This window comes from Trypanosoma theileri (genome assembly GCF_002087225.1).
Source record: "Trypanosoma theileri isolate Edinburgh chromosome Unknown TM35_Tth_37_V1, whole genome shotgun sequence".
NCBI classification, from domain to species: Eukaryota; Euglenozoa; class Kinetoplastea; order Trypanosomatida; family Trypanosomatidae; genus Trypanosoma; species Trypanosoma theileri.
This window is the reverse complement of record NW_021639879.1, coordinates 118,700-143,890: the sequence shown is the minus strand read 5'-3', so window position 1 is coordinate 143,890 and position 25,191 is coordinate 118,700. Positions and strand designations below refer to the sequence as shown.

General features: G+C 42.3%; 13 protein-coding genes across 13 annotated transcripts; all 13 read left to right on the top strand.

The window, feature by feature from the left end:
• Nucleotides 1-1,338: 1,338 nt before the first annotated feature.
• Nucleotides 1,339-3,846, top strand: TM35_000371540 (putative serine/threonine protein phosphatase type 5; the record flags this gene model as incomplete). The annotated part of the gene is made up of 1 exon (XM_029029454.1): nucleotides 1,339-3,846. The coding sequence occupies one exon, from the start codon at nucleotides 1,339-1,341 to the stop codon at nucleotides 3,844-3,846; it is 2,508 nt and encodes an 835-aa protein (XP_028879247.1).
• Nucleotides 3,847-4,227: 381 nt separating this feature from the next.
• Nucleotides 4,228-5,454, top strand: TM35_000371530 (N-acylglucosamine 2-epimerase; the record flags this gene model as incomplete). Its single annotated transcript, XM_029029453.1, has 1 exon — nucleotides 4,228-5,454. The coding sequence occupies one exon, from the start codon at nucleotides 4,228-4,230 to the stop codon at nucleotides 5,452-5,454; it is 1,227 nt and encodes a 408-aa protein (XP_028879246.1).
• A 729-nt stretch (nucleotides 5,455-6,183) lies between these two features.
• TM35_000371520 (uncharacterized protein) lies at nucleotides 6,184-8,022 on the top strand (the record flags this gene model as incomplete). Its single annotated transcript, XM_029029452.1, has 1 exon — nucleotides 6,184-8,022. One exon carries the CDS (start codon nucleotides 6,184-6,186, stop codon nucleotides 8,020-8,022), a length of 1,839 nt encoding a protein of 612 aa, XP_028879245.1.
• An 831-nt stretch (nucleotides 8,023-8,853) lies between these two features.
• Nucleotides 8,854-11,979, top strand: TM35_000371510 (uncharacterized protein; the record flags this gene model as incomplete). The annotated part of the gene is made up of 1 exon (XM_029029451.1): nucleotides 8,854-11,979. One exon carries the CDS (start codon nucleotides 8,854-8,856, stop codon nucleotides 11,977-11,979), a length of 3,126 nt encoding a protein of 1,041 aa, XP_028879244.1.
• Nucleotides 11,980-12,203: 224 nt separating this feature from the next.
• On the top strand, nucleotides 12,204-14,027 carry TM35_000371500 (uncharacterized protein; the record flags this gene model as incomplete). Its single annotated transcript, XM_029029450.1, has 1 exon — nucleotides 12,204-14,027. The coding sequence occupies one exon, from the start codon at nucleotides 12,204-12,206 to the stop codon at nucleotides 14,025-14,027; it is 1,824 nt and encodes a 607-aa protein (XP_028879243.1).
• Nucleotides 14,028-14,764: 737 nt separating this feature from the next.
• TM35_000371490 (D-tyrosyl-tRNA deacylase) lies at nucleotides 14,765-15,223 on the top strand (the record flags this gene model as incomplete). The annotated part of the gene is made up of 1 exon (XM_029029449.1): nucleotides 14,765-15,223. One exon carries the CDS (start codon nucleotides 14,765-14,767, stop codon nucleotides 15,221-15,223), a length of 459 nt encoding a protein of 152 aa, XP_028879242.1.
• Nucleotides 15,224-15,760: 537 nt separating this feature from the next.
• Nucleotides 15,761-16,504, top strand: TM35_000371480 (putative glutamate dehydrogenase; the record flags this gene model as incomplete). Its single annotated transcript, XM_029029448.1, has 1 exon — nucleotides 15,761-16,504. One exon carries the CDS (start codon nucleotides 15,761-15,763, stop codon nucleotides 16,502-16,504), a length of 744 nt encoding a protein of 247 aa, XP_028879241.1.
• A 436-nt stretch (nucleotides 16,505-16,940) lies between these two features.
• On the top strand, nucleotides 16,941-17,399 carry TM35_000371470 (D-tyrosyl-tRNA deacylase; the record flags this gene model as incomplete). Its single annotated transcript, XM_029029447.1, has 1 exon — nucleotides 16,941-17,399. The coding sequence occupies one exon, from the start codon at nucleotides 16,941-16,943 to the stop codon at nucleotides 17,397-17,399; it is 459 nt and encodes a 152-aa protein (XP_028879240.1).
• Nucleotides 17,400-17,911: 512 nt separating this feature from the next.
• On the top strand, nucleotides 17,912-19,255 carry TM35_000371460 (putative glutamate dehydrogenase; the record flags this gene model as incomplete). The annotated part of the gene is made up of 1 exon (XM_029029446.1): nucleotides 17,912-19,255. The coding sequence occupies one exon, from the start codon at nucleotides 17,912-17,914 to the stop codon at nucleotides 19,253-19,255; it is 1,344 nt and encodes a 447-aa protein (XP_028879239.1).
• A 1,079-nt stretch (nucleotides 19,256-20,334) lies between these two features.
• Nucleotides 20,335-20,856, top strand: TM35_000371450 (uncharacterized protein; the record flags this gene model as incomplete). The annotated part of the gene is made up of 1 exon (XM_029029445.1): nucleotides 20,335-20,856. The coding sequence occupies one exon, from the start codon at nucleotides 20,335-20,337 to the stop codon at nucleotides 20,854-20,856; it is 522 nt and encodes a 173-aa protein (XP_028879238.1).
• A 1,269-nt stretch (nucleotides 20,857-22,125) lies between these two features.
• On the top strand, nucleotides 22,126-22,626 carry TM35_000371440 (uncharacterized protein; the record flags this gene model as incomplete). Its single annotated transcript, XM_029029444.1, has 1 exon — nucleotides 22,126-22,626. The coding sequence occupies one exon, from the start codon at nucleotides 22,126-22,128 to the stop codon at nucleotides 22,624-22,626; it is 501 nt and encodes a 166-aa protein (XP_028879237.1).
• Nucleotides 22,627-22,688: 62 nt separating this feature from the next.
• TM35_000371430 (uncharacterized protein) lies at nucleotides 22,689-23,636 on the top strand (the record flags this gene model as incomplete). Its single annotated transcript, XM_029029443.1, has 1 exon — nucleotides 22,689-23,636. One exon carries the CDS (start codon nucleotides 22,689-22,691, stop codon nucleotides 23,634-23,636), a length of 948 nt encoding a protein of 315 aa, XP_028879236.1.
• A 156-nt stretch (nucleotides 23,637-23,792) lies between these two features.
• Nucleotides 23,793-24,479, top strand: TM35_000371420 (uncharacterized protein; the record flags this gene model as incomplete). Its single annotated transcript, XM_029029442.1, has 1 exon — nucleotides 23,793-24,479. One exon carries the CDS (start codon nucleotides 23,793-23,795, stop codon nucleotides 24,477-24,479), a length of 687 nt encoding a protein of 228 aa, XP_028879235.1.
• Nucleotides 24,480-25,191: the final 712 nt, after the last annotated feature.

Here is a 25,191-nt window from a genome sequence, read left to right as displayed (position 1 = left end):
TTTTTTTTTTTTTTTTTGTGCTTCTTTTTTTGGTGTGTATGCGCGTATATGAATCTGTATAATCCTTTTCGTTTGTGAGAAATTCTATTATTCTATTTCTTTTTTTTCTTTTCAATACCTTTTTTTCTTGTGAGAAGGACACATTTCAATTTCTTTGCTGTGTTTAGCCAAATACAAGATTATACATATATTTATTACCTGTACTTCACTGTAAATCTGTTCATAAAAATGAGGCTAAGTGTAACACTGATTTTACTTGCTGTATTGATTTTCATGCTGCTGTGCGACACTCCCGTTTCCCGCGCTGAAGTTGATTGTGGGTATTGCCGTGAAAGGGGATACTCGTATCTATGCCATGCACCTCTTTCGCAGGCGACCACCTGTTTCAGCAATTCGGGTGAAGTGCAGTGTAGTGGAAATAGTTGCACGTGCTGCCGAAAAACAGCAGCGACCGGATGCACAGTGTGCGATGACGATACAGTTGACTCTGAGGAATTCCTTGAGGAGTTTTAATATATATATATTGTTAGACTCTTATAGGGAAATATTAGCATTGATTAGCGTCTTTGGGTAAGTCTAAATGGGAATACAAGAACAAGGGAACGAAAATAACCAAAAATAAAAGATTATACATACATTCTTTATGTATATGTGTCTGTATGTTCTCTGGAAACACCTATCTCTGTTCCACTGGTGTTGGTTTTTCTTCAGTTTCTGTGTTTGAAGACTCTTTTTGACTTGATTTGTTTGTTTTTTTTCATGACCCATACAAAACAGAGAAGGGAAACAATTTTTTCTCCCTCTTTTTTTTTTATTTTTCCCGAAACAACGAAGGTAACAGCAACAACAACAACAAAAAAGCACCTGGCAAACTAAATATAGTTTGCATGGATCCAGCTAACCAGTTGAATGCACAGCGTGTGACGCTATCGGCGCAGCAAGTCACTGGAGCTGATGGTGTTGATCGTCGCTTCACGGAGGTGGTACGCGCTGCGGTGTTTGAAGATAATAGCATTGAACTCGTAAGTACTGGCGGTGCTGCAGATTGGAATTGTTTGTTGCACAGCAGTAACAAGTCTGTGCGTTGAAGAGTTGCACAACCGCTGCTGTTTTTGGGTTTACAAATAAGAGAGAGGTACACTGCATTTTGTGCGTCAATTCCTTACGCACTCCCGTCTTTGCACATTCCCTCCTTTCCCTCTCATTTTTCTCCATCACTCATCTTTGTTATACTAAGTGTACTGGATCAGCAACAAGAAGGAAGGATAAATAAATAAAAAAAGAAAAAGAGTTAACATAACACTACTGAATAGAGGTAATACATCTCGCACACTCTGCATGTCATCTAAACAACTCGATGAAAAGGCAGCCCCATCGCGACAGGCGGTGGAGGAATGGCTGGAGCGTGTTGACGACATCACGGCAGCGGTGCGAGATATATTAGACGAGGACCCCATGGAAGCCGCACGGAAACGAGAAGAGCGGGAGGAGCGGCGGCGTCAGACCGAAGCAAACGAGGCTCGTGAAAAGATAAAGATGCGATACGACCCGCGTTACTACTTTCGTTTTGAGAATGACGAAGTCATTGATAAGCTACTGAAGGAGGTGGACGGTCTTAGCAACAAGAATCGAAGTGCCATAATGAGAGATGAGCTTTGCTACAGCAGATCAGAACGTGTTTCACTAGAAGAAGCTCGTCGCCTAAAGGATGAGGCGGCAGGAGCAGTAAAGATGTCGGATTGGGTGAGGGCGCTTGAGTTATACACAAGTGCAATTGCCCTAAATGTGGTGGATGATGGGCTTCAGCGTACTCTACGCAACAATCGTGCCCTTGTGCAATTAAAGTTAAAGCATTATCTTGAGACAGTGGATGACGCTAGCTATGTATTACGGGAAGAGCCAACCAATGTCAAGGCATTGTTACGACGGGCTACGGCTCTTAGACACCTACATCGTCCCTTAGATGCACTGAAGGATGCGGAGACTGCATTACAAAAAGAGCCAACAAGTCAAGAGGCTGCAGACCTTGCACACTGGCTTCAACGAGCAAAAAGTGAGCATACTTCATGTGCCGCATTCCAGCAGCATAATTCCAACGAAGCGAAACGTTTAAGAGATTCAGTGGATAGTTTAACCACTACAGTGACTCGGTTGCGAGAAATCCATGCCAAGGATGACAAAGAGGAAACATCTTCTGTTGAAAATGCTACTGATAAAGAAGAGAATGAGAAAAAGTTCATGTTACAGGCAGCTGAAAGTGTGCGTCAATGCCTTGAATTAGTACAGTCGTTTCATCGTGGTGCTGCTGTGTTGTTTACTCTCAGCAATGGTGTTAATTCACTGATGAATCTCTTTTCTATTCTACTCTATAATTGTACATCACGATGCTTTGGGTTTCTTATTGATGACGGTTCGATGAAACTTTCAACAAATGGAATGACATTTGTGATGTCTGCTCGCCTGCTGGCTTTTATTTTGCATGAGAGTGAAGTGGCTGCGGATGGGCTAGAACCATCATCTACCATTGCAGAAATTACAGACAATCTTGTAAAAATACTGAAAGATATTGAACATCAGTATTTTTCAACTAATTCTGCAAGTGCTACAATTATACTGTTAGTAGCCATATTACAGCTCTTGGAGGCTTTGGCTGTACGTTTTCCGTTTCAAGTGTATACTAATTGTAATGATAAGGATTTGAGGATAATATGGACGGATATAATAAAACAACATCAAGTCCCTCAGATGCTTTTCTTTTACTCTGGTTTATTAGAGGCGTTGTTTAGAAAGGTATCCGTCTCTGTGGCGCTTGCGAAAGAGACAGAGGGATTATTATTAGAAGTTGTAAATTCGGCGATTACGTCAGAATCAGTACAGTTAAAGGAAGTTGGCCTTTCTTTAGCACTACGTATGTCATGTGTTAGCAGTGAATGGGCAAAGGCAATGAGTTCACCAGAGTTTACACAAAACCTTGCATCTCTGGTATCATGGATCCATAAAGGAAAATGGGATTCTTCTTCACCACGACTAAAGGAAGCGCTTTATGCTGTGGTTTATAATGTCTTTCTACAGGTGGAATCACGGCCTCAATACGTTGAGCAGTGGCGTAATGCAAAAACGAAATTGGAAAATATTGGTACCTCATCTTTGTTTCTTCCTACCTGGGATGTGCTTCGTGAGTGGGCATTGTCTGATAAAGTGCCATTGGAAAGCGTAAGTGTTCAAGCAAAAATGATGGGTGTTCTTGTAAAGTTTTCACCATATGATGAGTCTCTTCGAAATGCGATATTAAAAGATGAAGAGGGGGTATGGTCCTTACTAGATATTGCTCTCAGAGTAATTGAACCAGCTGCAGATGAATCCAAGACTGCAGTGGATGAAGGCGAAATAAATAAGAAAGCGGCTTGGGAAATGGCAGAACATGTAACAACCTGTATTGCCTCTTTTTACTCACAGAATCTTCTTTCGCGGGAAAAGGGATTGTCTATTTCAAATCGTATCGATACCCTGATGCGAATCATTCAGTCTGCTGGCAACCATCACCTAGTGGCACTAGGCAATGCGGCGCTGACAGCATCCTTTGTGCCTCCCGATGGGTACGCCCAATATGCGGCCTTCAAAACTGTGGATGTCTTGTTGAAGGGATTGCGGGATGCGCGGGAGCTCAAATTTACACTAGAGCATGATGGGAAAAGGGGCAACCCGCAATGGAGACATGTCTGCGCTGCACAAAAGAACTTGGGAATTGCGTTGTCTAGGTGTTGTACACAGGAGTCACAACGGGAGCGTCTTCGCGAACTGAAGGGCTTCGAGACGTTACATGCTGTTCTTGAAGAAGGACTTTGAAATGATGAAAAATTTATTGTACTATGGCGGTCGTGATGAGTCGTTTTTTTTTTTTCCCCATTTCCTTTCCAATGTTTCCACTATGGGTTGGGAGTTGAATGTTTGTGTGACTTTTGAGGGGGGTAGAGACACGTCAGCGGTCAAAAACTCTCTACTCCAATACTCATTTGGGAAGTTGGGATCAAAATGATCACATTATTTCAATGGTAGAATATCCACTATTATTATTATTATTATTATTATTATTATTATCATTATTATCATTATTTATTGGTTTTTTATTTTCCTACATTGTTTTTTTATTAATTTGGTTTTGCTTACTGGATAGGTTTAAAATACAAAAAAAAAAGCAACAAAAGATTTTCTTACAGCATTTAAAATATGACAGTCAAGAAGGAAACACTGGATTCGTACCGTCAGTTTTACCATGATCAGCTGATGCAAGACTGTATTCCTTTCTGGATGAAGTCCGATCTAATCGATCGTGTAAATGGAGGGTACATCACCTCTGTGGACCGCACTGGTCGTTCCTACAACAACGACAAGTCAGTATGGTTTCAAGGCCGGTGTCTCTGGACTTTTTCGGCACTAATAAACCGTTATGGAAACCGCCAGGAATGTCTTGATGCAGCAAAAATAGGAAAGGACTTCATGGAAAAATTTTGTACCGATGATGATGGACGAATGTTCTTTACCGTGACAGTAGATGGAGAGCCACTACGAAAGCGAAGGTATATGTACTCGGAGAGTTTCTACGTCATGGGAATGGCTGAATATGGTCTCGCAACAGGAGATAAGGATGCAATCAAGAAGGCTGAAGATCGTTATGAGCTTATGCTCCGCTTATTCCATACTCCTGAGAGTGATCCGTTCAAAATTACACCTAAAGGTTATGCAAAGACTCGCAATGACCGCGTATGTGCAGTTCCAATGGTGATGCTAAGTTGCGCTCAGGTTCTACGTCGTTGCGACCCTGCAAAGGCGGATTACTATACAAAAATTACACGAGAGATGGCTAACGTTATTTTCAGTTTCCATTACAAACCGGAACTTCATTGTGTATTGGAATGTGTTGGAAATGACGGAAGTAGGATTGATACACCAGCTGGAAGATGTGTTAATCCAGGTCATTCCATTGAAAATGCATGGTTTTTAATGAATGAAGCAATTTACTCCAAGGACAAGGAGCTGCTTTCGAAGGCTTTGAACATTCTGAATTGGTCTTTGGAATGTGGCTGGGACGAAACCTTTGGTGGTATATTATACTTTGTGGATGTTGACAAGCGACCTTGCGAGCAGTTGGAGTGGGATATGAAGCTGTGGTGGGTGCACAACGAGGCTCTGATAGCCACTCTTATGGCGTATGGACTCACAAAGGATGAAAAGTACTTTAAATGGTTTGAGCGCCTGCACGTGTACGCCTTTGGCCACTTTGCGGATAAGGAGTACGGTGATTGGTATGGCTACCTTCACCGCGACGGCACCGTCTCCCACACACAGAAGGGTTCGCTCTGGAAGGGTCCGTTCCACCACCCACGTTGCCTCATGAACTGTGAGGAGCTTCTGCAGCAACTTGCTCGGGGAGAAGAGATTGTGCCGATTCTGTAGTAGAATTACGGTCACTTTTTTAGCTTCTTGATTTTTCGTACAGGACCAAATAGGAGGCTATACACTGGAAAAAGGATGAAATGTGTTTTCTCCCTATGCTTTTGTTTCTTCCTGTAACTCTTATTTTCATTTGCTTCACGATGATATTATATTTATTGGGTGAAGCCACCAGTATTTTTTTTTTTCTTTCTAATTTTGTATTACATTTATTTTGCCCCTCCTATTATCAAGAAAAGAAAAGAGGCGTAATGAACAAAAAAAAAAAAAAAACGGAACTTTTCAGACTACAATAAGGAGCATTACATTGAAGTGTTAAATAAGGGTTGGAAACAAGGTTATATATATATATATATATATATATATATATAAATGAATATTTGAAGGGGAGACAGGAAAAAAAAGTATAAAACGAAACAAAAAAAAACGCGAGAGTTAAATCAACTACTTTCTTGTTACATTTATTTATTTATTTTATTTTTTTTTCTGGGTATTATTCTTTTTTATTTGTATTCTCCTTTATTTCAATGCGGAGGTTGAGCTGAAAGAATACAGACTGAATGTAATGAATAAAAAGAGATCACATCATTCGAACCCCTCTATGTAAAACATGCCCTTACTGGATAGGCGTGATTGCAGTACAAATAATTTCTATTCCATTTATGGCATTTCTTTTCTCATTTTTCTTCCACTCTTTACCAATAATAAGAAGGTCCCATAATAATGAAAATCATGCGACGCTTGTTTTCTCAGACGAGGGACGTGGAACATCGCAAGGCTGCAGGTTTGCCACCGGTGGATGAGATGAAACGATTTCGTATTTTGGTATGCTGCATGTTTTGTAGTATTTGTACGTCCATTATCTACGCTTTCGATTTGTTTACAACAGACTTTTCGGATCGTTTCCACCTAAGTGCGGGTGATCAGTCAACGATCAGCACGGTAGGACTTGTATTCTGTTACTTCACTCTGCCATATGGATTCTTGTTCGACTATGCTGGTCCATTTCCGCTGTTGGTATTAAGCGCTCTTACTGGTGGATTTGGTGCACTTTTCCTCGGTCTGACGTTCGATGGAGAGATTTCCGGAAATGTGGTGAACATATCTGTTTTCTACGCTCTTCTGAACACTTGCAGCGGGCTCGCAGACACAGCGGCAATTGTAACACTGGCAGAGACGTTTCCTCGCAATCGAGGACCCGTCATTGCCCTTGCCAAGGTGATGACTAGTCTTGGAAGCTCCGTACTTGCCTCACTCAGCGTGAACATCTTCAACAATATATCTGCATTCATTTACTTCCTCATGGTGTTCTCAGTCGTGGTGTCCTCTGTTGCAGCCTTTGTGATGGTGCTTCCTCCATACTTCATCAATGGATGGCGACGTCGTGGGAAAACCGATGAGCAGCTTGCTGTTCTGACAGCGCTGCAGCCTGCATACCACCACAAGTTTGTTCCTGTCCGTCGTCTTGCCCTTGGATACGTGATTGCTGGGGCACTCTTGGTGTTCTTCACTGTCGTGTCACCGGTAGTGAGCTACACCGAGGTGTCACATAAGTCCTCAATCGCCATTGGTATAATCACCATTGCGCTTGTTTTGTGCTTCTTTTCTATGATACTGCCCATACAGTGGCTAGGGGGCATGGACGAACGCAGTGATGATGCTAATGGTGACTTTTCTGCTGGAGAAATTGACCTGAAACAGCTTGGCGCCAGTGGAGACGAGGTTTCTAACACTGTTGGCAATACCACAACCACAACCCAACCGGACAATGAGTTGACCTTCTTGGGAGATGAAATGACAGGGGTTAGAGTTGATGATGTTGACCCTGAGTTGCCGCAGGATCCTCGTTACGGCGGTACTGTGTGGGATAATCTGAAGAAGCCTGATATCTGGTTCCTGCTCATTACATTCGTCTGCCAAAGTGGATTGGGTGTTATCGTGATGTACAACGCCAGTACTATTTCTGTGGCAATTACAGGAGAGGAGCGCAGTCAGGGGACCTCTGCACTGTACACTGCGTTTCTCGGCGTGGGCAGCAGCCTTGGTCGTATTGGTATGGGTATGTTTGAGGCCTATGTACAGCATCAACCCCCTGATAACCGCCGCTTTCTGGTGACTCTGGCCTTGCCCTTGTCACCATTAATAGCTGTTATAGCAGGAATTTTACTGCTGACGCTTCCTGGCAAGCTTATCCTTCTTCCATACATTCTTGTCTACTTTGAGGAGGGTGTGTTTGCTGCCGTGTCTGCGCTTATCTTCCCATGTCTCTACGAGGGCAACCACGGTGTATATTACAACATCGGATTTCTGACAACAGTGGTTTCTGTTATTGGATTCAACCGTCTCCTTTTTGGACTTACAGTGGACTCCAAACACGATAGTTTGGGCTTTGGGCCAAATGAGGAGTGTAATGTGGCGGAGTGTGTGCGTCTTCCCATCATCGTTGCCACAGCTGTCGCTGCTGTTGCTACTCTGCTTTCCTTTATTGTGCATATCCGTTACAGCAGGTTTGTGAAGCGTGAACGGAGCAAAGGTGCTCTGAGTGCTGGAGCTTCTGTTTCTTTCGACTGAGGGCTTGGAATATTAATGCATGGATTTTCATTATTAATATGGTAGGATGTATAGATTAATATGGTTGGAGGTTACAAAGCATAATTTTGATACTAACTTTCTGTTTTTTTTTTATTTTAATTAAGACGAGGTTATTTTGTCATTTTCTGCAAGCAATTGTAGATATGTGTACTACCAATATTAGAGTACAAAATAATAATTAATCATGCGTTAATATGCAGAGTCCATTTTTATTGTTGTATTAGTATCTTATTGTAGCTATTCAGAGTGGATGGCTGTTTTTTTTTTTTTTTTAATTGGAATTTGTTATTGGAAATAAGCAAAGAATATGTCGAAATGAAATTAGGGGAAATGAGCTGGGGGAACCTGAAATTCTTTTAATGCTATTAATGGTTCTACTACTGCCAAAGTACCTCTCTCTGCATCTAGCTCTTTTTTTTTTTTGATATGTGGGATTTTTTTATTTCTGTGCTCTCCGGTCTTGTGTCGTTCTTTTTCACGTATCATGCCGGAAGATATTTGTACTATTTGTTCGTCTGAATACTCTTAGGAAAACTGATAGTCACGAGCCAATTCTGCATCGACTCACTCTGTTCGAGTTCAAGAGGAAAAAAAAGGTAAAGGCTTGATAACAGTAAAGTCTCGTTCTTATGAAAGAGATATAAGTTTTAAGTCTTTTTTTTTTGTATCTCTGTAAATTGGAGTTTGTTGGATTTGTTATCATGTGGTACACTCTTTATTCCAATATTGCTTTCATATATTTATTTGTTTTTATTTGTTTTTTTTTATTATTTGTTTTTTTATTTCCGTGTCTAGGATGGCGGGTAGTGCATGATAAACAACAAGCAGATATCGTATGCACTGGCATTTGCCATGTCTGCAGTGGCTAGTGGTAGTTCTATTCGTAGGGTACCAGGCTACACTGTGCAGAGGAATATGGTACCACGTGGTGTTTCTGTCCGAATGATTATATCTTCTGAGAAGCCAAGTTCTTTTGAGCGCAGCTGTCGTTGCCTATCTATAGCTGGAAGAAACAAGGACGATGTACGTGGGAAACAACACCAGGAGTCACAGTCGACAGGATTACTTAGCTCTTCGAATGAACTGGAGTTGAGTAAACCTTCTCACCTTTATCCACATTTGGTATTGCTTGCTGCTAAAACGCGTAGCGCTGTAGAGGATGTTGTCGGTGATTTCCTTCGTGTCGAGCGTCGTCGACTTTACGCCATTCATCGCCCCTCACCATGTAGAAATACATCTACAGTGACTTCACCATATGAGTATATTTTAGTTCTCCAGAAACTAAAGTCCTGTGACATGGGCAGGGATGCGAAGAAAGTGTATTTGGTTTTCGCGGAATTGCTTAAAAAGCCGCTTCATCCATCGCAGGCAGGAATGGAATGGGACCTCTCTGATCAGGGGATGATGAAAGTACAGGCGAAAGCACTAGCCGAAGTTATGTCTGCTCTTGAGGGCCTTGATGCTTTGCTTTTTGCACAGAGCTGCCTTCTATCTTCTACTAACTCCACCAGTTCTGATGCCAGTGAGCCGTACCACTTGCTTCTATATACACTCCAACGTTATCTTCGGGAAGGGGGTTGCAATAGAACATTGGAACGTGGGATGGAAGGTACAGAAGGTGAAAAGAGACTAATTGTAACAGACATTGTTGTCGGTGCTGTGGCGGCAGCATTAATACGATGTGGTACAACCGTAACGAAACATCAAGCTATGGAACTTTTGCAACTTGCTTCAATTGCTAGACTGCGGGGCATATATGTATTTACTGAAGATATTGCTGTGATGTGTGCTGAGGCAGCTGCGATTATTGGTGATACGGAGACAGTTACACGAATTATTTTTTTGTTATACCGTTTTCGCGGAGTGTTGGGTCAGTCGGTTGAACCTCTAAAGAATACAGGTTCCCACATCACCAGAGTCGGTAGTTCTCTCTGGACCCGTGTGGTTGGCAACTGGGGCTTGCTACGATCAAGTGAAAAAACTACGGAGAGTGGCGAAAATCTTGTTTTTCAACGAGCTGTTGCTCGTCTGTTAAAGAGTGTTATTCATGCAACTTTACACCACCTGAGTAATACAAACCTTCGTATATCACTGGATGCGATGAAAGAGGCGATACGACTATTTGATGATCTTCGGACCGGATGTGACTGGGATGGTATTGCCTCAATGGCAGTGGAACTACTCAGTTACATGAAGGGGGAGGCCCGGCGACACTATGGCCTTGAAGATGACATTGTTAGCGTTGAATCACTGTTTTATATACAGGGAGAGGTGATGTATATTTTGAATGTGGTACGTGAAAGTCTACCTACTCGCCCCTCATTGTATCAGCAAACAACTTATTCAGCTTGTGTTGCCTTTGCTATTGAGTGTTATCTTGTTGACATGTGCAACTATCAAGGAAGTATTGGAGTTTCCGTGATGGGTTTGCCATTATTACTCTCACAGAAGAAACATCGGGATTACCTTGAATCTTCTGCCAGCACAGCCCTTTCTCTTCTGAAGACTACAGTTGAAGAATCCCAAGAGCAGTATTTGTACATGACTTTAGCAGCAACGGCTGCATTGGTAGCTGCCAATGCTGTCTTATTGAATATTGATTCTACTATAAGTGATATGTATTCTTACTTAAGGGATTTTTTTTTACGTCGAAATTTGCAGATTGTGAAACCGACTGATTTGATGTCTTTTTTCTCCTCGCTTGGGGACCAGGGTATTAGTTGTGGTGCACTCTGGCTTTACATTGTTTTAGTGGCAGGTCCCGATCAGAATCTGCCAATAGAATCATTGAATATAAATGACATTATTGTCTTGGGCGCAAGCAAACAAGAATGGATTCTTGCTGCATTGCCAAGTTATCGGAAAATGTTGTGGGAGCTGTTTTCCACCCCTGGTTTTCAGCCTTATGTATCGCTTGTACCTTGGTTACCTGGTATCGTGCTCTGTGTGATGGAGCAGGTGATGAGGGTTTCGCTTGGATGTACCAACAAAAATGGGGAAGCGCTTCTCATGCTGCAATTCCTCTGCAGTCAATTAAGGTACAGTTTTGCTAGAGAAACCACCGCCCTTGTACTAATGGAAAAACTTATTGGTTGCGTTCTCCGATTTACGATCACCACCGTCAATGTAGAGGACGTTGTCATGGAGTCCTTAAATTTTTTGAACCTGGATCATACCTGTGAGGAAGTTTTAGTTGTAGTCGGGGCCTCTGTGTTGCGGAGTTCATGCGATCCGCACAAGAGCCTTCCCGAGAGAATGCGTGAGATTGCAACATTATCTAGGACGTTGACAGATTCCTTTAATGCAGTACTACCTACAAAAGTTAATTGTAGGTTGATGCTAACAGTAGGTGCAGTAGTTACGTTAATCAAGTCCTCATTACAGGAAACAAGTAATGATAGTATTAGAGGAGCATCTGAGGTATTGCAGTGGCTTCGGGGTGAACCACCGTCGGACCTGCCTATTCAGCAGGTACTGTTTATCTTGCCGGTTGAGTCTACAACAGTGCTGTTAAAAGATACTCTCACTTCACAGCACAGTTGTGTGAAGTCACAGGAGTCCTTTGATGGCGTGAGTGAGTCTTGTGCTATTGCCTATACTGCAACTGAAAAAAGTATGAGTTTAGCTCAACGTAGTCGTCTCACAGTATACTTTTGGAAGGATGATAATAATGATAATGATAATCAGTACAACGAACATCACACATACGAACAAGAACGGGATACCGTTCTGGAACATCATGGTGTAAACCTATTGTCGCGCCGAAGGGCACAGGTTAAACGTGCCAAAGCTGATCTTATGGACATCTTGCGAACTCCACTGTATTCAGATACCTCAGCACGACGACACCATAAAGGTATGAGTGAAGAATTAGTAAAATGTCGTCCCATAAAACAAGAAGGTTTACTACCTCCCTACACTCTACAAAAAATATGATCAGTCCGAGTATATCTAGTCAAAATCTCTTGTCTAGTTTAATATTGTTTTTTTTTTTTTTCTTTGCAAACCTGTAAAGTCTTTTTTTTTTTGCTTTCTGTTATTCTTTTTAGACCCTTTTCCCCATGATCGATTTCTTTTCTTTTCTTTTCCTTTTGTCCTCAACCCAAACGCATCGTCTTTATAAATGAAGGAAAAAAAAAAATATAACGGCACTGATAAATATGCCATTGTGGGAGTCTCAGACAGCAATGGTACAGCGACGCAAGGCTGCAGGCCTGCCACCGGTGGACGAGATGAAACGATTTCGTATTTTAGTATGCTGCATGTTTTGTAGTATTTGCACGTCCACTGTCTACGCCTTCGACTTGTTTACAACAGACTTTTCGGATCGTTTCCACCTAAGTGCGGGTGATCAGTCAACGATCAGCACAGTGGGACTTGTATTTTGTTACTTCACTCTCCCATTTGGATTCTTGTACGACTATGCTGGTCCATTTCCGCTGTTCATTATATGCATTTTTACTGGTGGATTTGGTGCACTTTTCCTCGGTCTGACGTTCGATGGAGTGATTCCCGGAAACGTGGTGAACATATCTGTTTTCTACGCTCTTCTGAACACTTGCAGCGGTTTGATTGACATCGCCTATATTGTAACACTGGCAGAGACGTTTCCTCGCAATCGAGGACCCGTCATTGCCCTTGCCAAGGTGATGACCGGTCTTGGAAGCTCCGTACTTGCCTCCCTCAGCGTGAACATCTTCAACAATATATCTGCATTCATTTACTTCCTCATGGCGTTCTCAGTCGTGGTGTCCTTTGTGGCAGCCTTTGTTGTGGTGCTTCCTCCATACTTTATCAATGGATGGCGACGTCGTGGGAAAACCGATGAGCAGCTTGCTGTTCTGACAGCATTAAAGCCTGCATACCACCACAAGTTTGTTCCTGTCCGTCGTCTTGCCCTTGGATACGTGATTGTTGTGGCACTCTTAGTGTTCTTCACTGTCGAGTCACCGGTGGTGGGCTACACCAAAGTCTCCCGTGGGTCCTCAATCGCCATTGGTATAATCACCATTGTGCTTGTTTTGTGCTTCTTTTCTATGATGCTGCCCATACAGTGGCTAGGGGGCATGGACGAACGCAGTAATGATGGCAATGGTGACGTTTCTACTGGAGAAGTTGACATGAAACAAGTGGGCACTGGTGGAGGCGAGGTTTCTAACACTGTTGGCAATACCACTGCCACAAACCTACCAGACAATGAATTGACTTCCTTGGCAGATGAAATGGCAGGGGTTGGAGTTGATGATGTTGACCTGGAGTTGCCGCAGGATCCTCGTTACGGCGGAACTGTGTGGGATAATCTGAAGAAGCCTGATATCTGGTTCCTGCTCATTACCCTCGTGTGCCAAGGTGGATTGGGTGTTATCGTGATGTACAACGCCAGTACTATTTCTGTGGCAATTACAGGAGAAAAGCGCAGTCAGGGGACCTCTGCACTGTACACTGCGTTTCTCGGTGTGGGCAGCAGCCTTGGTCGTATTGGTATGGGTATGTTTGAGGCCTATGTACAGCATCAACCCCCTGATAACCGCCGCTTTCTGGTGACTATGGCGTTGCCCTTGTCACCATTAATAATTGTTATAGCAGGGATTTTGCTACTGACGCTTCCTGGCAAGCTTATCCTGCTTCCATACATTCTTGTCTACTTTGAGGGAGGTCTGGCCGCTGCTGTAATTGCACTAATCTTTCCATGCCTTTACGAGGGTAACCATTGTGTATATTACAACATCGGATTTCTGACAACAGTGGTTTCTGTTATCGGATTCAACCGTCTCCTTTTTGGCCTTACAGTGGACTCCAAACATGATAGTTTGGGCTTTGGGCCAAATGAGGAGTGTAATGTGGCGGAGTGTGTGCGTCTTCCCATCATCGTTGCTACATCTGTCGCTGCTGTTGGTTTTTTGCTTTCCGTTATTGTCCATCTCCGTTACAGCCGGTTTGTGAAGCGTGAACGGAGCAAAGGTGCTCTGAGTGCCCCATCTTAGTTTTTTTTTTTGATGTATTTGTTTTGTTTTGGGTGTACGAACGTTGTGTATGTTGTTTTTCTTTTTTTTTTTTTATTTTTATTTTACTCTCTACATCGTAAATTTCGGCATACCCACCCAGCCCAACTAACATCGTGTCGAAGGGAAGGAGGGTTAGAGCTGCTGTTCAGGATTTCCGTTTTGTTAGTTTTCTTTTTTTGCTTCGTAAAAACTATGAGTAAAAGTATCTGTATAAAGGGGAGGTGGGATTTGTTATGATAAAGTGGGAATATGTTTGTTTTTTCTGTTCTTCTATTCTTATGAGGTAAAGCTAAGGCTTAGACTAATGTTCTTTGACTTGCTTTTGCTCGTGGGATTATGAGGTTTCTAATACTGTGATTGGGAGGCAATGAAGGCTCTGCGAGTGTGTTCTGTTGTACTTGGTTTGTTTTTGTGAATGTGGGACTATCTTTTTTATTGTGTGCATGGTGTTGGAAATAAATAAAACCATGCTTGGTAAGATGTGAAGTTTAAGTTTAATCTCTTGATATGGTCCTTATTATATGTAAGTAATTAAATACAAACAAATGAATATAAAAAAAATATATATATGGATTTGTTGTCTAAATAGAGAAAAAATGTCTCGCTAAAAATGTGCATATGATTAAGCGCATATTTTTTCTTTGGTTTCTCTGTCCTTTTTTTCCTCTTTGATACTTTGTTAGTTTTTTTGTGGTTGAAGAGAGGCTTGATATTGGATGAAGGCTGTTGTACAGCGTATTATTAGCGGCTCAGTCAGAGTGGGCGATGAGGTTGTTGGGGAGGTGAATCGTGGAATTGCTGTCTTGGTAGGTATTCACCGTGATGATACTGCAGATGATATGAATTACATTGCCAGAAAGCTTTTGGGGCTGCGTCTATGGCCGAGTGAGGGCTCGCAAAAGACGTGGGACCGCAATATTAAGCAAATTGACGGTGGTATTTTGCTTATTTCTCAGTTTACACTTATGCATGTACTAAAGGGTAATAAGCCGGACTTTCATTTGGCTATGGATCCTGATGGGGCACTTAAAATGTTTAATTCTTTGCGTGACACCCTTAGAAGTGATTTATTACCAGAAAGGGTTGCAACAGGGCAATTTCAATCATATATGAACATTAACTTGATAAATGATGGACCGGTAACGATTATTCTTGACAGTCGCAATAAACAGTAGTGTAACTCGTACTTTTGCTGTTTTAAAGAAACCCTGTCTCGGAATGTTTTTTGATTGGTGTCTCAACTTCTCCTTTGATCCCTGACTACGAGGTGGTACAGTACCTGTTTCTATCGAACCACATTGATGATTGACATGTTATTTTTATTGCACAGCGTCCTGGAGAAAACAATACGGGTTTTCCATGGGAGGTTGAATAGCTTCATCGGGAACAAAGTATAATGCAGACTAAAGCACATGAAAGGTGATCAAATGGGGGAACGTTATAATTGAATTGGCTACATGGGTAAGTTGGATTTGTAACGTAGATTCACGTTAGTATTTTATATGCTAAAACTGCAGCTGATTGCTTCATTTGACCAGGTGCTGAAATGTTTTTTTTTTTCTTTTTCTGTACTCTTTTGAACTCTTTGGAATAATTCTTTTTTTGACATTTATAAAGATACTGACAAAAAAAAGCAAATACAACAACAACAACAACAACAACTACTACTACTACTACTACAAAAACAAGCAATCAAATAAACCAATCTCATCATGAAGTACTCTTCTGTGGATGAATTCATAAAGAAACGCGTTTTAACGCGTGACCCACACCAGCCTGAATTTGTGCAAGCAGTCCGAGAGGTGTTAACATCACTTTGGCCTTTTTTGCAAAAGCATCCAGAATATTGTGAAGATTCCATTTTGGAGCGACTTGTGGAACCTGAACGTGTTGTCCAGTTTCGTGTGTCATGGGTTGACGACAAGGGTGAGGTACAGGTGAATCGAGCATGGCGTGTCCAATTTAATTCCAGCATTGGTCCATACAAGGGAGGTATGCGCTTTCATCCCACCGTCAACTTATCTATTTTAAAGTTCCTTGGCTTTGAGCAGACTTTCAAGAATGCACTAACGACGCTCCCAATGGGTGGAGGTAAGGGTGGCTCAGACTTTGACCCCAAAGGCAAGAGTGACCGCGAGGTCATGCGCTTTTGCCAAGCACTGGTGACGGAACTCTACCGCCATATTGGCCCTGACACTGATGTTCCTGCTGGTGACATTGGTGTCGGTGGTCGTGAAGTTGGCTTCATGGCAGGCATGGCGCAGAAACTCACAAACAACAAGGCTTGCACCTTTACTGGTAAGGGTATTGCTTTCCAAGGAAGTCAAATGCGGCCTGAAGCTACCGGGTACGGTCTCGTATACTTTGTGGAAGCCATGCTNATATGCATCTACTTCAGCGGATATTATTTGTTGTATTTCTTTACCTTTCCCTTTTTTGTTCGTAAAAACTTGTAAAAGAAAAAAAAAAAAACAGGGTGTCCCCCGATAAGATAAAAAAAAAAAATGAGAGTGGTCTTGGCTTTATTTACTATGTTTTTCTTTACCTATTACTTTTTTTCGGAAGATGCTGCGTTGAAAGGTGACGATTGGGGTTTTCTTTTCATGTCTCACTTCTACTATCCACGTGAGGGTTTTTGTTGGAGATGGGACCCGAGAACTGTGTCACTTTATAAGTAATCAACGAACTGGCGTATCATATATTCGTTTTTATGAATTACTTGGTTTAACGTTGACTGTATGTTTGATGGATGGATGATGTAGAAGTGTGACGTGATTAAATTTATCTATAAATTTTTTTTTTTTTTTTTAAGCTCTGTAGAAGGAAGACAAAGATTAAATTCAGGCGCATACTATGGTATTTATTTGTGGTTGAGGAGGGGCTTGATATTGGATGAAGGCTGTTGCACAGCGTACTATTAGCGGCTCAGTCAGAGTGGGCGATGAGGTTGTTGGGGAGGTGAATCGTGGAATTGCTGTCTTGGTAGGTATTCACCGTGACGATACTGCAGATAATATGAATTACATTGCCCGAAAGCTCTTGGGGCTGCGTCTATGGCCGAGTGAGGACTCGCAAAAGACGTGGGACCGCAATATTAAGCAAATTGACGGTGGTGTTTTGCTTATTTCTCAGTTTACACTTATGCATGTACTAAAGGGTAATAAGCCGGACTTTCATTTGGCTATGGATCCTGATGGGGCACTTAAAATGTTTAATTCTTTGCGTGACACCCTTAGAAGTGATTTATTACTAGAAAGGGTTGCATCAGGGCAATTTCAATCATATATGAACATTAACTTGATAAATGATGGACCGGTAACGATTATTCTTGACAGTCGCAATAAACAGTAGTGTAACTCGTACTTTTGCTGTTTAAAGAAACTCTGTCTCAGAATGTTTTTTTTTATTGGTGACTCAACTTCTCCTTTGATCCCTGGCTACGAGGTGGTGCGGTCCCTGTTTCTATCGAACCACATTGATGATTGACATGTTATTTTTATTGCACAGCGTCCTGGAGAAAACAATGTGGGTTTTCCATGGGAGGTTGAATAGCTTCATCGGGAACAAAGTATAATGGAGACTAAAGCACATGAAAGGTGATCAAATGGGGGAACGTTATGATTGAATTGGCTACATGGGTAAGTTGGATTTGTAACGTAGATTCACGTTATTATTTTATATGCTAAAACTGCAGCTGATTGCTTCATGTGACCAGGTGCTAAAATGTTTTTTTTTCTTTTTCTGTACTCTTTTGAATTCTTTGGAATAATTCTTCTTTTGACATTTATAAAGATACTGACAAAAAGCAAATACAACAGCAACTACTACTACAAAAACAAGCAATCAAAGAAACCAATCTCATCATGAAGTACTCTTCTGTGGATGAATTCATAAAGAAACGCGTTTTAACGCGTGACCCACACCAGCCTGAATTTGTTCAAGCAGTCCGAGAAGTGTTAACATCACTTTGGCCTTTTTTGCAAAAGCATCCAGAATATTGTGAAGACTCTATTTTGGAGCGACTTGTGGAACCTGAACGTGTTGTCCAGTTTCGTGTGTCATGGGTTGACGACAAGGGTGAGGTACAGGTGAATCGAGCATGGCGTGTCCAATTTAATTCCAGCATTGGTCCATACAAGGGAGGTATGCGCTTTCATCCCACCGTCAACTTATCCATTTTAAAGTTCCTTGGCTTTGAGCAGACTTTCAAGAATGCACTAACGACGCTCCCAATGGGTGGAGGTAAGGGTGGCTCAGACTTTGACCCCAAAGGCAAGAGTGACCGCGAGGTCATGCGCTTTTGCCAAGCACTGGTGACGGAACTCTACCGCCATATTGGCCCTGACACTGATGTTCCTGCTGGTGACATTGGTGTCGGTGGTCGTGAAGTTGGCTTCATGGCAGGCATGGCGCAGAAACTCACAAACAACAAGGCTTGCACCTTTACTGGTAAGGGTATTGCTTTCCAAGGAAGTCAAATGCGGCCTGAAGCTACCGGGTACGGTCTCGTATACTTTGTGGAAGCCATGCTTAAGACGAAAAATCAGGATTTGAAGGGTAAAACTGTCCTGGTCTCAGGATCAGGTAATGTTGCACAGTATGCCGTTGAAAAATGTATGCAGCTTGGTGCAAAGGTAATCAGCGTGTCTGATTCACACGGTTGCATTCATGACCCTTCAGGTTTTACTCCTGATAAACTGGAGAAGCTGATGGAACTCAAAAACGTGAAACGTGGTACTTTGGAAGAACTCGGAAAGCAACTTGGGCTTCAGTATGAGGCAGGAAAGCGTCCTTGGCATATTAAGGCTGACATTGCTCTTCCCTGCGCGACGCAGAATGAATTGGAACTCGAGGACGCGAAGAACCTCATCAAAAATGGTGTAACTCTCGTCGCAGAGGGCGCAAACATGCCAACAACAGAAGAGGCCACCATGGAATTAATCAAAGCTGGAGTTATGTTTGCTCCTGGAAAGGCCGCCAACGCCGGTGGTGTTGCTATCTCTGGTCTTGAAATGTCGCAGAACGCAGCCCGTTTGAGCTGGACAGCCGAAGAGGTGGACCAGAGACTCCATGATATAATGAATTCCATTCACAGTGCATGTGTTGAACACGGTTCTGAAGGTGGTGTGGTTAACTATGTAAACGGGGCCAATATTGCTGGATTTGTAAAGGTCGCAGAGGCAATGAAAGGCCTTGGCATTGTATAAAGTCCTTCTATAGGATTTAGCAAAAGAGTTTGTTTTTTCTTTAGGGTAAGATAGGAAAGTCTATCCTTTTTTCAAACAGATCTTTTAAATATCAATGATTTTTTTATGCTAGAAGTATCTTTTTTGGGGGGTTCGCGTCATCTGTTTTCGCACTTATTTGACAATCGGGAATGATGTGCTTTTTTAAAAATGTTTTTATGGGCTGCTGTATGTACGAGCGGAAAAAAATACAGATTTTTTTTTCTTTGAGTGAGGAAGTGAGAATAGAACCACAATCCTCAAATGAATGTTTCTTTAATGTGCCGAATTTTTTTATTTTACTATCTGTGTTTTTGGTTGAATTCTCTTTCTTTATTATTATTTATGTGGTTTTAGTAAACTTTTTTTTTGCGAAGTTAAACGCCTTCTGTAATTCGTTTCGATGCTATTGTATCCTTTTTTTTTTTACTCTCATTGTTTTTCTTTTAATAGATCATGTGGCGGTGAATGGGTTCATGCATTGGGTTGTGAGATCACAACAGATAATGATTTTACCTTGTATTCTTTGAGGAAGGCCGTTGTTCATGATTACTGGATATGTGGTGGGCTATTTCAAACGTTGCAGATTTCCCATATTAGAATGGGCACTTTGGTAACGTACCTTGCTCGTGGTATGCTGCTAGCTTGCATGACTAGCATTTTTGCTGCTGCGCCAGCGGATGTCTGAATTTCTGCTCTGGTGCCAGGAGGTTTCTCCTCATTTCCTTTTGTTTTACACTTTCTGGTTGGGCCTCATGTGGTATTGGAAATAATTTCTCTGGGATGATAAAAAGAATGAGAAGAAACTTGTTTTTTGGGATGTTTGGTCTCTCTTTTTACCTGATGGATAAATAGGGTTGTTACGAATACTCTACAGGCTAGTTACAGGTGCCCCTCGTAGAGGGGTTATTGGTCTCATATATATTATTAATTTGTTTATATATGTATGTATATATATACTGAGGGGTAAAGATGATTCTACTTGAGTTGTACTGTAGTTACTTTTCTGAATACCGTATATATTTTTCCCCCTTTCTTGATTCTTCTTCTTCTTTATAGCAATGGAAAGGGTTACCTTTTCTATTTTGCATCGGAAACTCGCCTTCGTTAACTTTGATGGCTGGGACGCCGTGACAGAGGAGGATGTTTACAAAGGCGTTCCGCGCTGCTATGCGATGTTTATGCGCACTTTCCTCTTTTCTTTCCCCCGCGCCACTGCAGCTTTGATGCGCAAGTATCCATGGTTCTGTATCGAAGCAGAAGACGCGTCTCTCGGTCAGGCTGTTTTGCGCTTGTTGGGTCAGGAGTTGGGACACAAACCTTCTCTAACACCAATGCAGTTTATAGCCCCCAAATATGCTTCCACAAAAATGAAAGCATGTATAGAATTGTTTGATCTTTTAAGTGGATGGGAAACTCGTGAGAAGGATCGTGAAGCATCACACACTATCATGGGTGGTGCCATGGCACAAAAAAAAGAACCGCATCTGATTACTCAAGACTCCTTCTCGCATCATTTGGAGAGAGAGTTGAATCATATAAATCAAAGAAAAAAGGCACTTGATCGTATAACTCGTGTGTAAGACCAATGTTGGAGGGAAAAGGATTAAAAAAAAAAAAATGGTTATTACTTATTTCGTAACTTGTTACTCCAATAAATTTCTCCTCGGAATCTATCTCTTTTTTTTGGTTTTTTTTTTTTTTTTTTTGAATGGTCATCAATGGCTTGCATGTCTATTTTGATCACGACTAAGCCGGAGAGAGAAAAAGTAGAGACTGAGATTCATAGATTTTCGCTATGGCGATAGTAGCGTGATGATACTGAAAGATGCACTTGTTTTTGAAGTTTTTTTTTTTTAGAGCTCAAATGGGCTCGACAATGCTCTGTCGAGGAAATTGAGGTACGGAGAGAGACTGTTCCACGATTACGTGCGGAGAGCCTCCCCAATTCACATATTGCTTTCGATTGCTATAGAATATTACTACCATCCGTTAGGTTTCACCCTGAAAGTATTAAGTTGTAGCAAAAATCATGTTTTTTGCCTCTGCTCGTTCTTTCACTGCATATTCTGTTTTTTTTTTTTTTTTCGTTAGCTTGCGAAAAGAATGATCGAGTCTTGCTGTTTTTTTAGTTAACAAATCTTGTACTGGGGGTTTTAACATTTAGGAAAATGAGTTTTCTTTTCAATCTTTTACAGTCTGTCAATCGTAAGTTTCTGAAAAAATAAAAGTGAGTTTTTTAAACAAGGAAAATGATAACTACAACCAATCCGACCTATACACCATTAGAGTGGTGGATTTGCACCAAGGCTTTCCAAGATTTTGTGCGCCAATTTGGTCCAACGGCATTTTTCTTTTAATTTAAGACCAGCGGACGTGCCGCAGTACTGTTTTCACATTGATAGTATTCTGACATTAGAAGGCGATACACTTAAAGTAAAAATAGGCCAAGAAGACTTTATGGACTGGGAGGCCTTGTGCCCTTCCATAATTAACTTTACAATGCCTCGGAATCAAAATTTTCTACAAGTTTTCGAGACGACATACAATTTATTCAGTGCAGAATGGGGGCAGCACTGGGGGAGGAAGCTGCAAAGCTACATTATGAGTATGGCCGCGCACTGGCGCAGTTGGAACACGAAGCCTTTAGGGTACAACAAAACGCAAATACACAACTCCAGGAATTATAGAACCAAATGGCACAGATTTATCAGGAGGCCTTCCTCGCGAAAATGCAACAGGCTCAGACGCGGAAGCAATTGGAAGAAACGTAGGCGCAACTGGCAAACACACAGACAAAATTGGCAGCACCCCGCGCAAAACTTAACCAAACGCTGGATGAATTGCGGCAGATGCGCAATCAGGATACTGCGGCACAGTCTCAACTAGAGGCGGCGCTCGAAAAAATTAAACGAAAGAGAACAACAGAGCGTTCCCAATGCAAGCCGGACAACCGGACCAAGAGTACCCCCACAAAAAAAGGGAGAAATTTATCAAGCTGGGCATGGAAGCCGGAATCGGCTTTACCGCATACTGAGGAACGCCCGAAGTTGGGTTTTCAGGGAATACAGGAATTACGACAACCAATTTGGACCGAAAGCAATAGACCATCGGAGAAGATCCGCACATTTGAAGGAATGATGGAATATCTGGGGGATGCATCACCCGGCGAAGTTGTGGCGGCTTATCGGCAACTTTTTCCCAGGCCAGTTAACCCCGGTATATTTTATCAAGATGCGTGGAATAATTTTGTACGATGGCTGGACTCCATTCGCAACGAGGGGATATCAGCACAGCTGGTCCAAATGAGACGACAGATATATACACAACTCAGGGTAATTCAAACAGCATAAACATTCAAAAGCGATCCACACAGAGCGGCCAGATACGTCGTAATTCAAGGAGAAGGCGTACAATGGGTCAGAGAAACCATAAAAGGAATGCCAAGCGACGAAAAGTTAACCACACTAACTACAAGAGGTATGGAAAATATTCTTCTGCCTTACGGCATTGCAGCTCACTCCATCAAGAGAGGAGCTTTGGCCCACGCCGCGGCGGCAGTGGTCGAACACAATCTCGACCCAAGATTATTAACGCAGCTAGGGAAACACGCGGACCCCATGGAACTCTCACGCAGCACGGTGCGTTATCTGGGCCATTGGGCCGCAACAATAAACAAATCAGCACGCCTGACATCATTGATGTAAGAGAATTGGAACAATGGGAATTGCCAGAATTTACGGGACAACATTTTGGCGTTCCCTTTAAAGGCCACAATATTCTGCAACGGTCACACCGCACTAGGGTGGCAACGAAAGATGAAGAAGCACGATTGCCGTTGCAACAAATAGACGTCGGAACGCTGTCCACCGAATGGATCGGAGGAAGGCTGAACAATAGTGCCGGGAGGCGTTGGGACGAGGTATGGTATATTATGAAGAAACCCGAATTACATGCCAGACGGCGTGAATCCAATTTAAGAATTAACAATGCCGATGCGCAGCGTATGAAGGAAGCGGGAATTATTTGTACAGCTTCATCACACCCAACCAAAGGATGGGTAGTACCGCCTACGGTGGTGGTGGAGAAAAAACCCTCCGGGCAAAGAAGGCGATTCATTGCTTTGCCAAGAGAAAAGAATGACAAGGATGATTATGAAGCTGATGTTCCTCTGGAACACATTTCCCGATACCTGGATGCAGTTTACGATGAAACTGCAACTTTATTTGATTTAAAGGCATCATTTTTTCAAGTGGCATTACCGTTAAACATACGCGCAAGTTTCCGTTGCCGCACGGAATCAGGGGAACTCGTCGAGTTCACTTACCTTCCTATGGGCTATAAATGTATTCCTGAGATTTGAAATACCATTACAAGAGTTCTGGCTGGAGATCCGGAACTGGTAAAGCCACAGTACGTGACACCAAAAGATTTACACATACATTTCTGGATTTATAACATCCGAATAAGTGGTCAACACAAAAAGGTGGAAACTTGGGGTAAGCAAATTTTGAAGAACATGCAACGTGGCGGTGCCACCATCGGAGAGCAGAAGCTCAATACAAAGGAATATGATTTTATAGGAGTACATTTCAATCATAAAGATCACACGGTCTCTTTAAGCGACAAAACAATAAAGAGGTTGCAACGGGCACCTTCTCTCGATAATACGACGGTTGAAGAATTGGAGAGTACGGTTTCGCGTATGATGTACGCGGGAGGGGTAAGAGGTGAATCCCTTTTCCCTTATTATTTCTTTCTAAAAATCGTACGCCGACGTTTGTCACGTTTAAATCGAGGCTTAATAAGGCCACAAGACCCGGCAAATTTATCGGCTACTGCAAAAAACATCGGGCACAGTTGGCCCGACACATTGTTAACAAATGGGCCGGTTCATCCTCCTCAGCAGTTGCCATCCACGGCAACACTGGTAACAGACGCCCCCACGTACGGATGGGGGGCGTTATTATTCAAGGATTCAGGAGAAGTTTTGGCGGCAGGGGGTGCGTGGGAGCATTCGCCGCCCACACGATTCTCCAAGCAGAGGCGCCTGCCGTTCATCTGGCATTACGAGGGTTTAACGTGCACTTGGCCGGATGAGGGGTGGCGCCAATGGGGTGTCTTCAGCCGAATTGCTTTTGCGTTGGTTTCCCACGGGCGTGGCTCTTGGGAACAGGAGTGGCAGAGGGGAATTGTTTTCTGTTAAGGGTGATGTGGGTTTTGAGGGGGAAAATTTGTGGAGAGAAACAATTATTGTAATTTATTTGTTTTATATATAAACTCTGAAAGGGAAAGCGGATATGATCGCATTTAGTTTGCTGCCACGCTAATGTCTATCTCTTGCTCTCATGTTTTTTCTGTATTTCTATACAAACTGATGGTCTAAGTGTTTGCTTCGGTTGTTTCTCGTTTTCGATTCAATCGAGATCGTTCTTTTCGTGGCCTCCAACCGCATCCCTGTAGATTTTTATTTTATTTTTACTTTTTTCCATCTAGTGAACCGGCATTCGCTGCTGGAGAATCCCGAAACCGTGGGCGCAGTCTTTACCACGTTGTCTTCCGGCCTCCGAATCATGAGACTGTCTTTCACCTCGTTCAAATGAGCTGAAACAGCAGCAGTGTTCTTCACTTGCCTTTTTTGTATTCATTTTTCTTGTTTGTTATTACTTTGGCTTTGCGTTTTTTCTTTCCAATTTTTCCTTGCGATAAAGTTTTGTTTTTTCGCAAGCCATGATTGTGTAATACCAAACGTTTTTTCATTATAATTAACATTGAGTGAACTGTCTAAAATGACTTATCTTAGTCCACAGTAAAATTTCACAACAAAAAGAAACATCAACGACGCCTAGCGGAGGTGTGTGCCGCATTTGTTTTGAAGTATGAATGAACCTGTCCGTGGGCTTTCCCAGGAGCGTGGC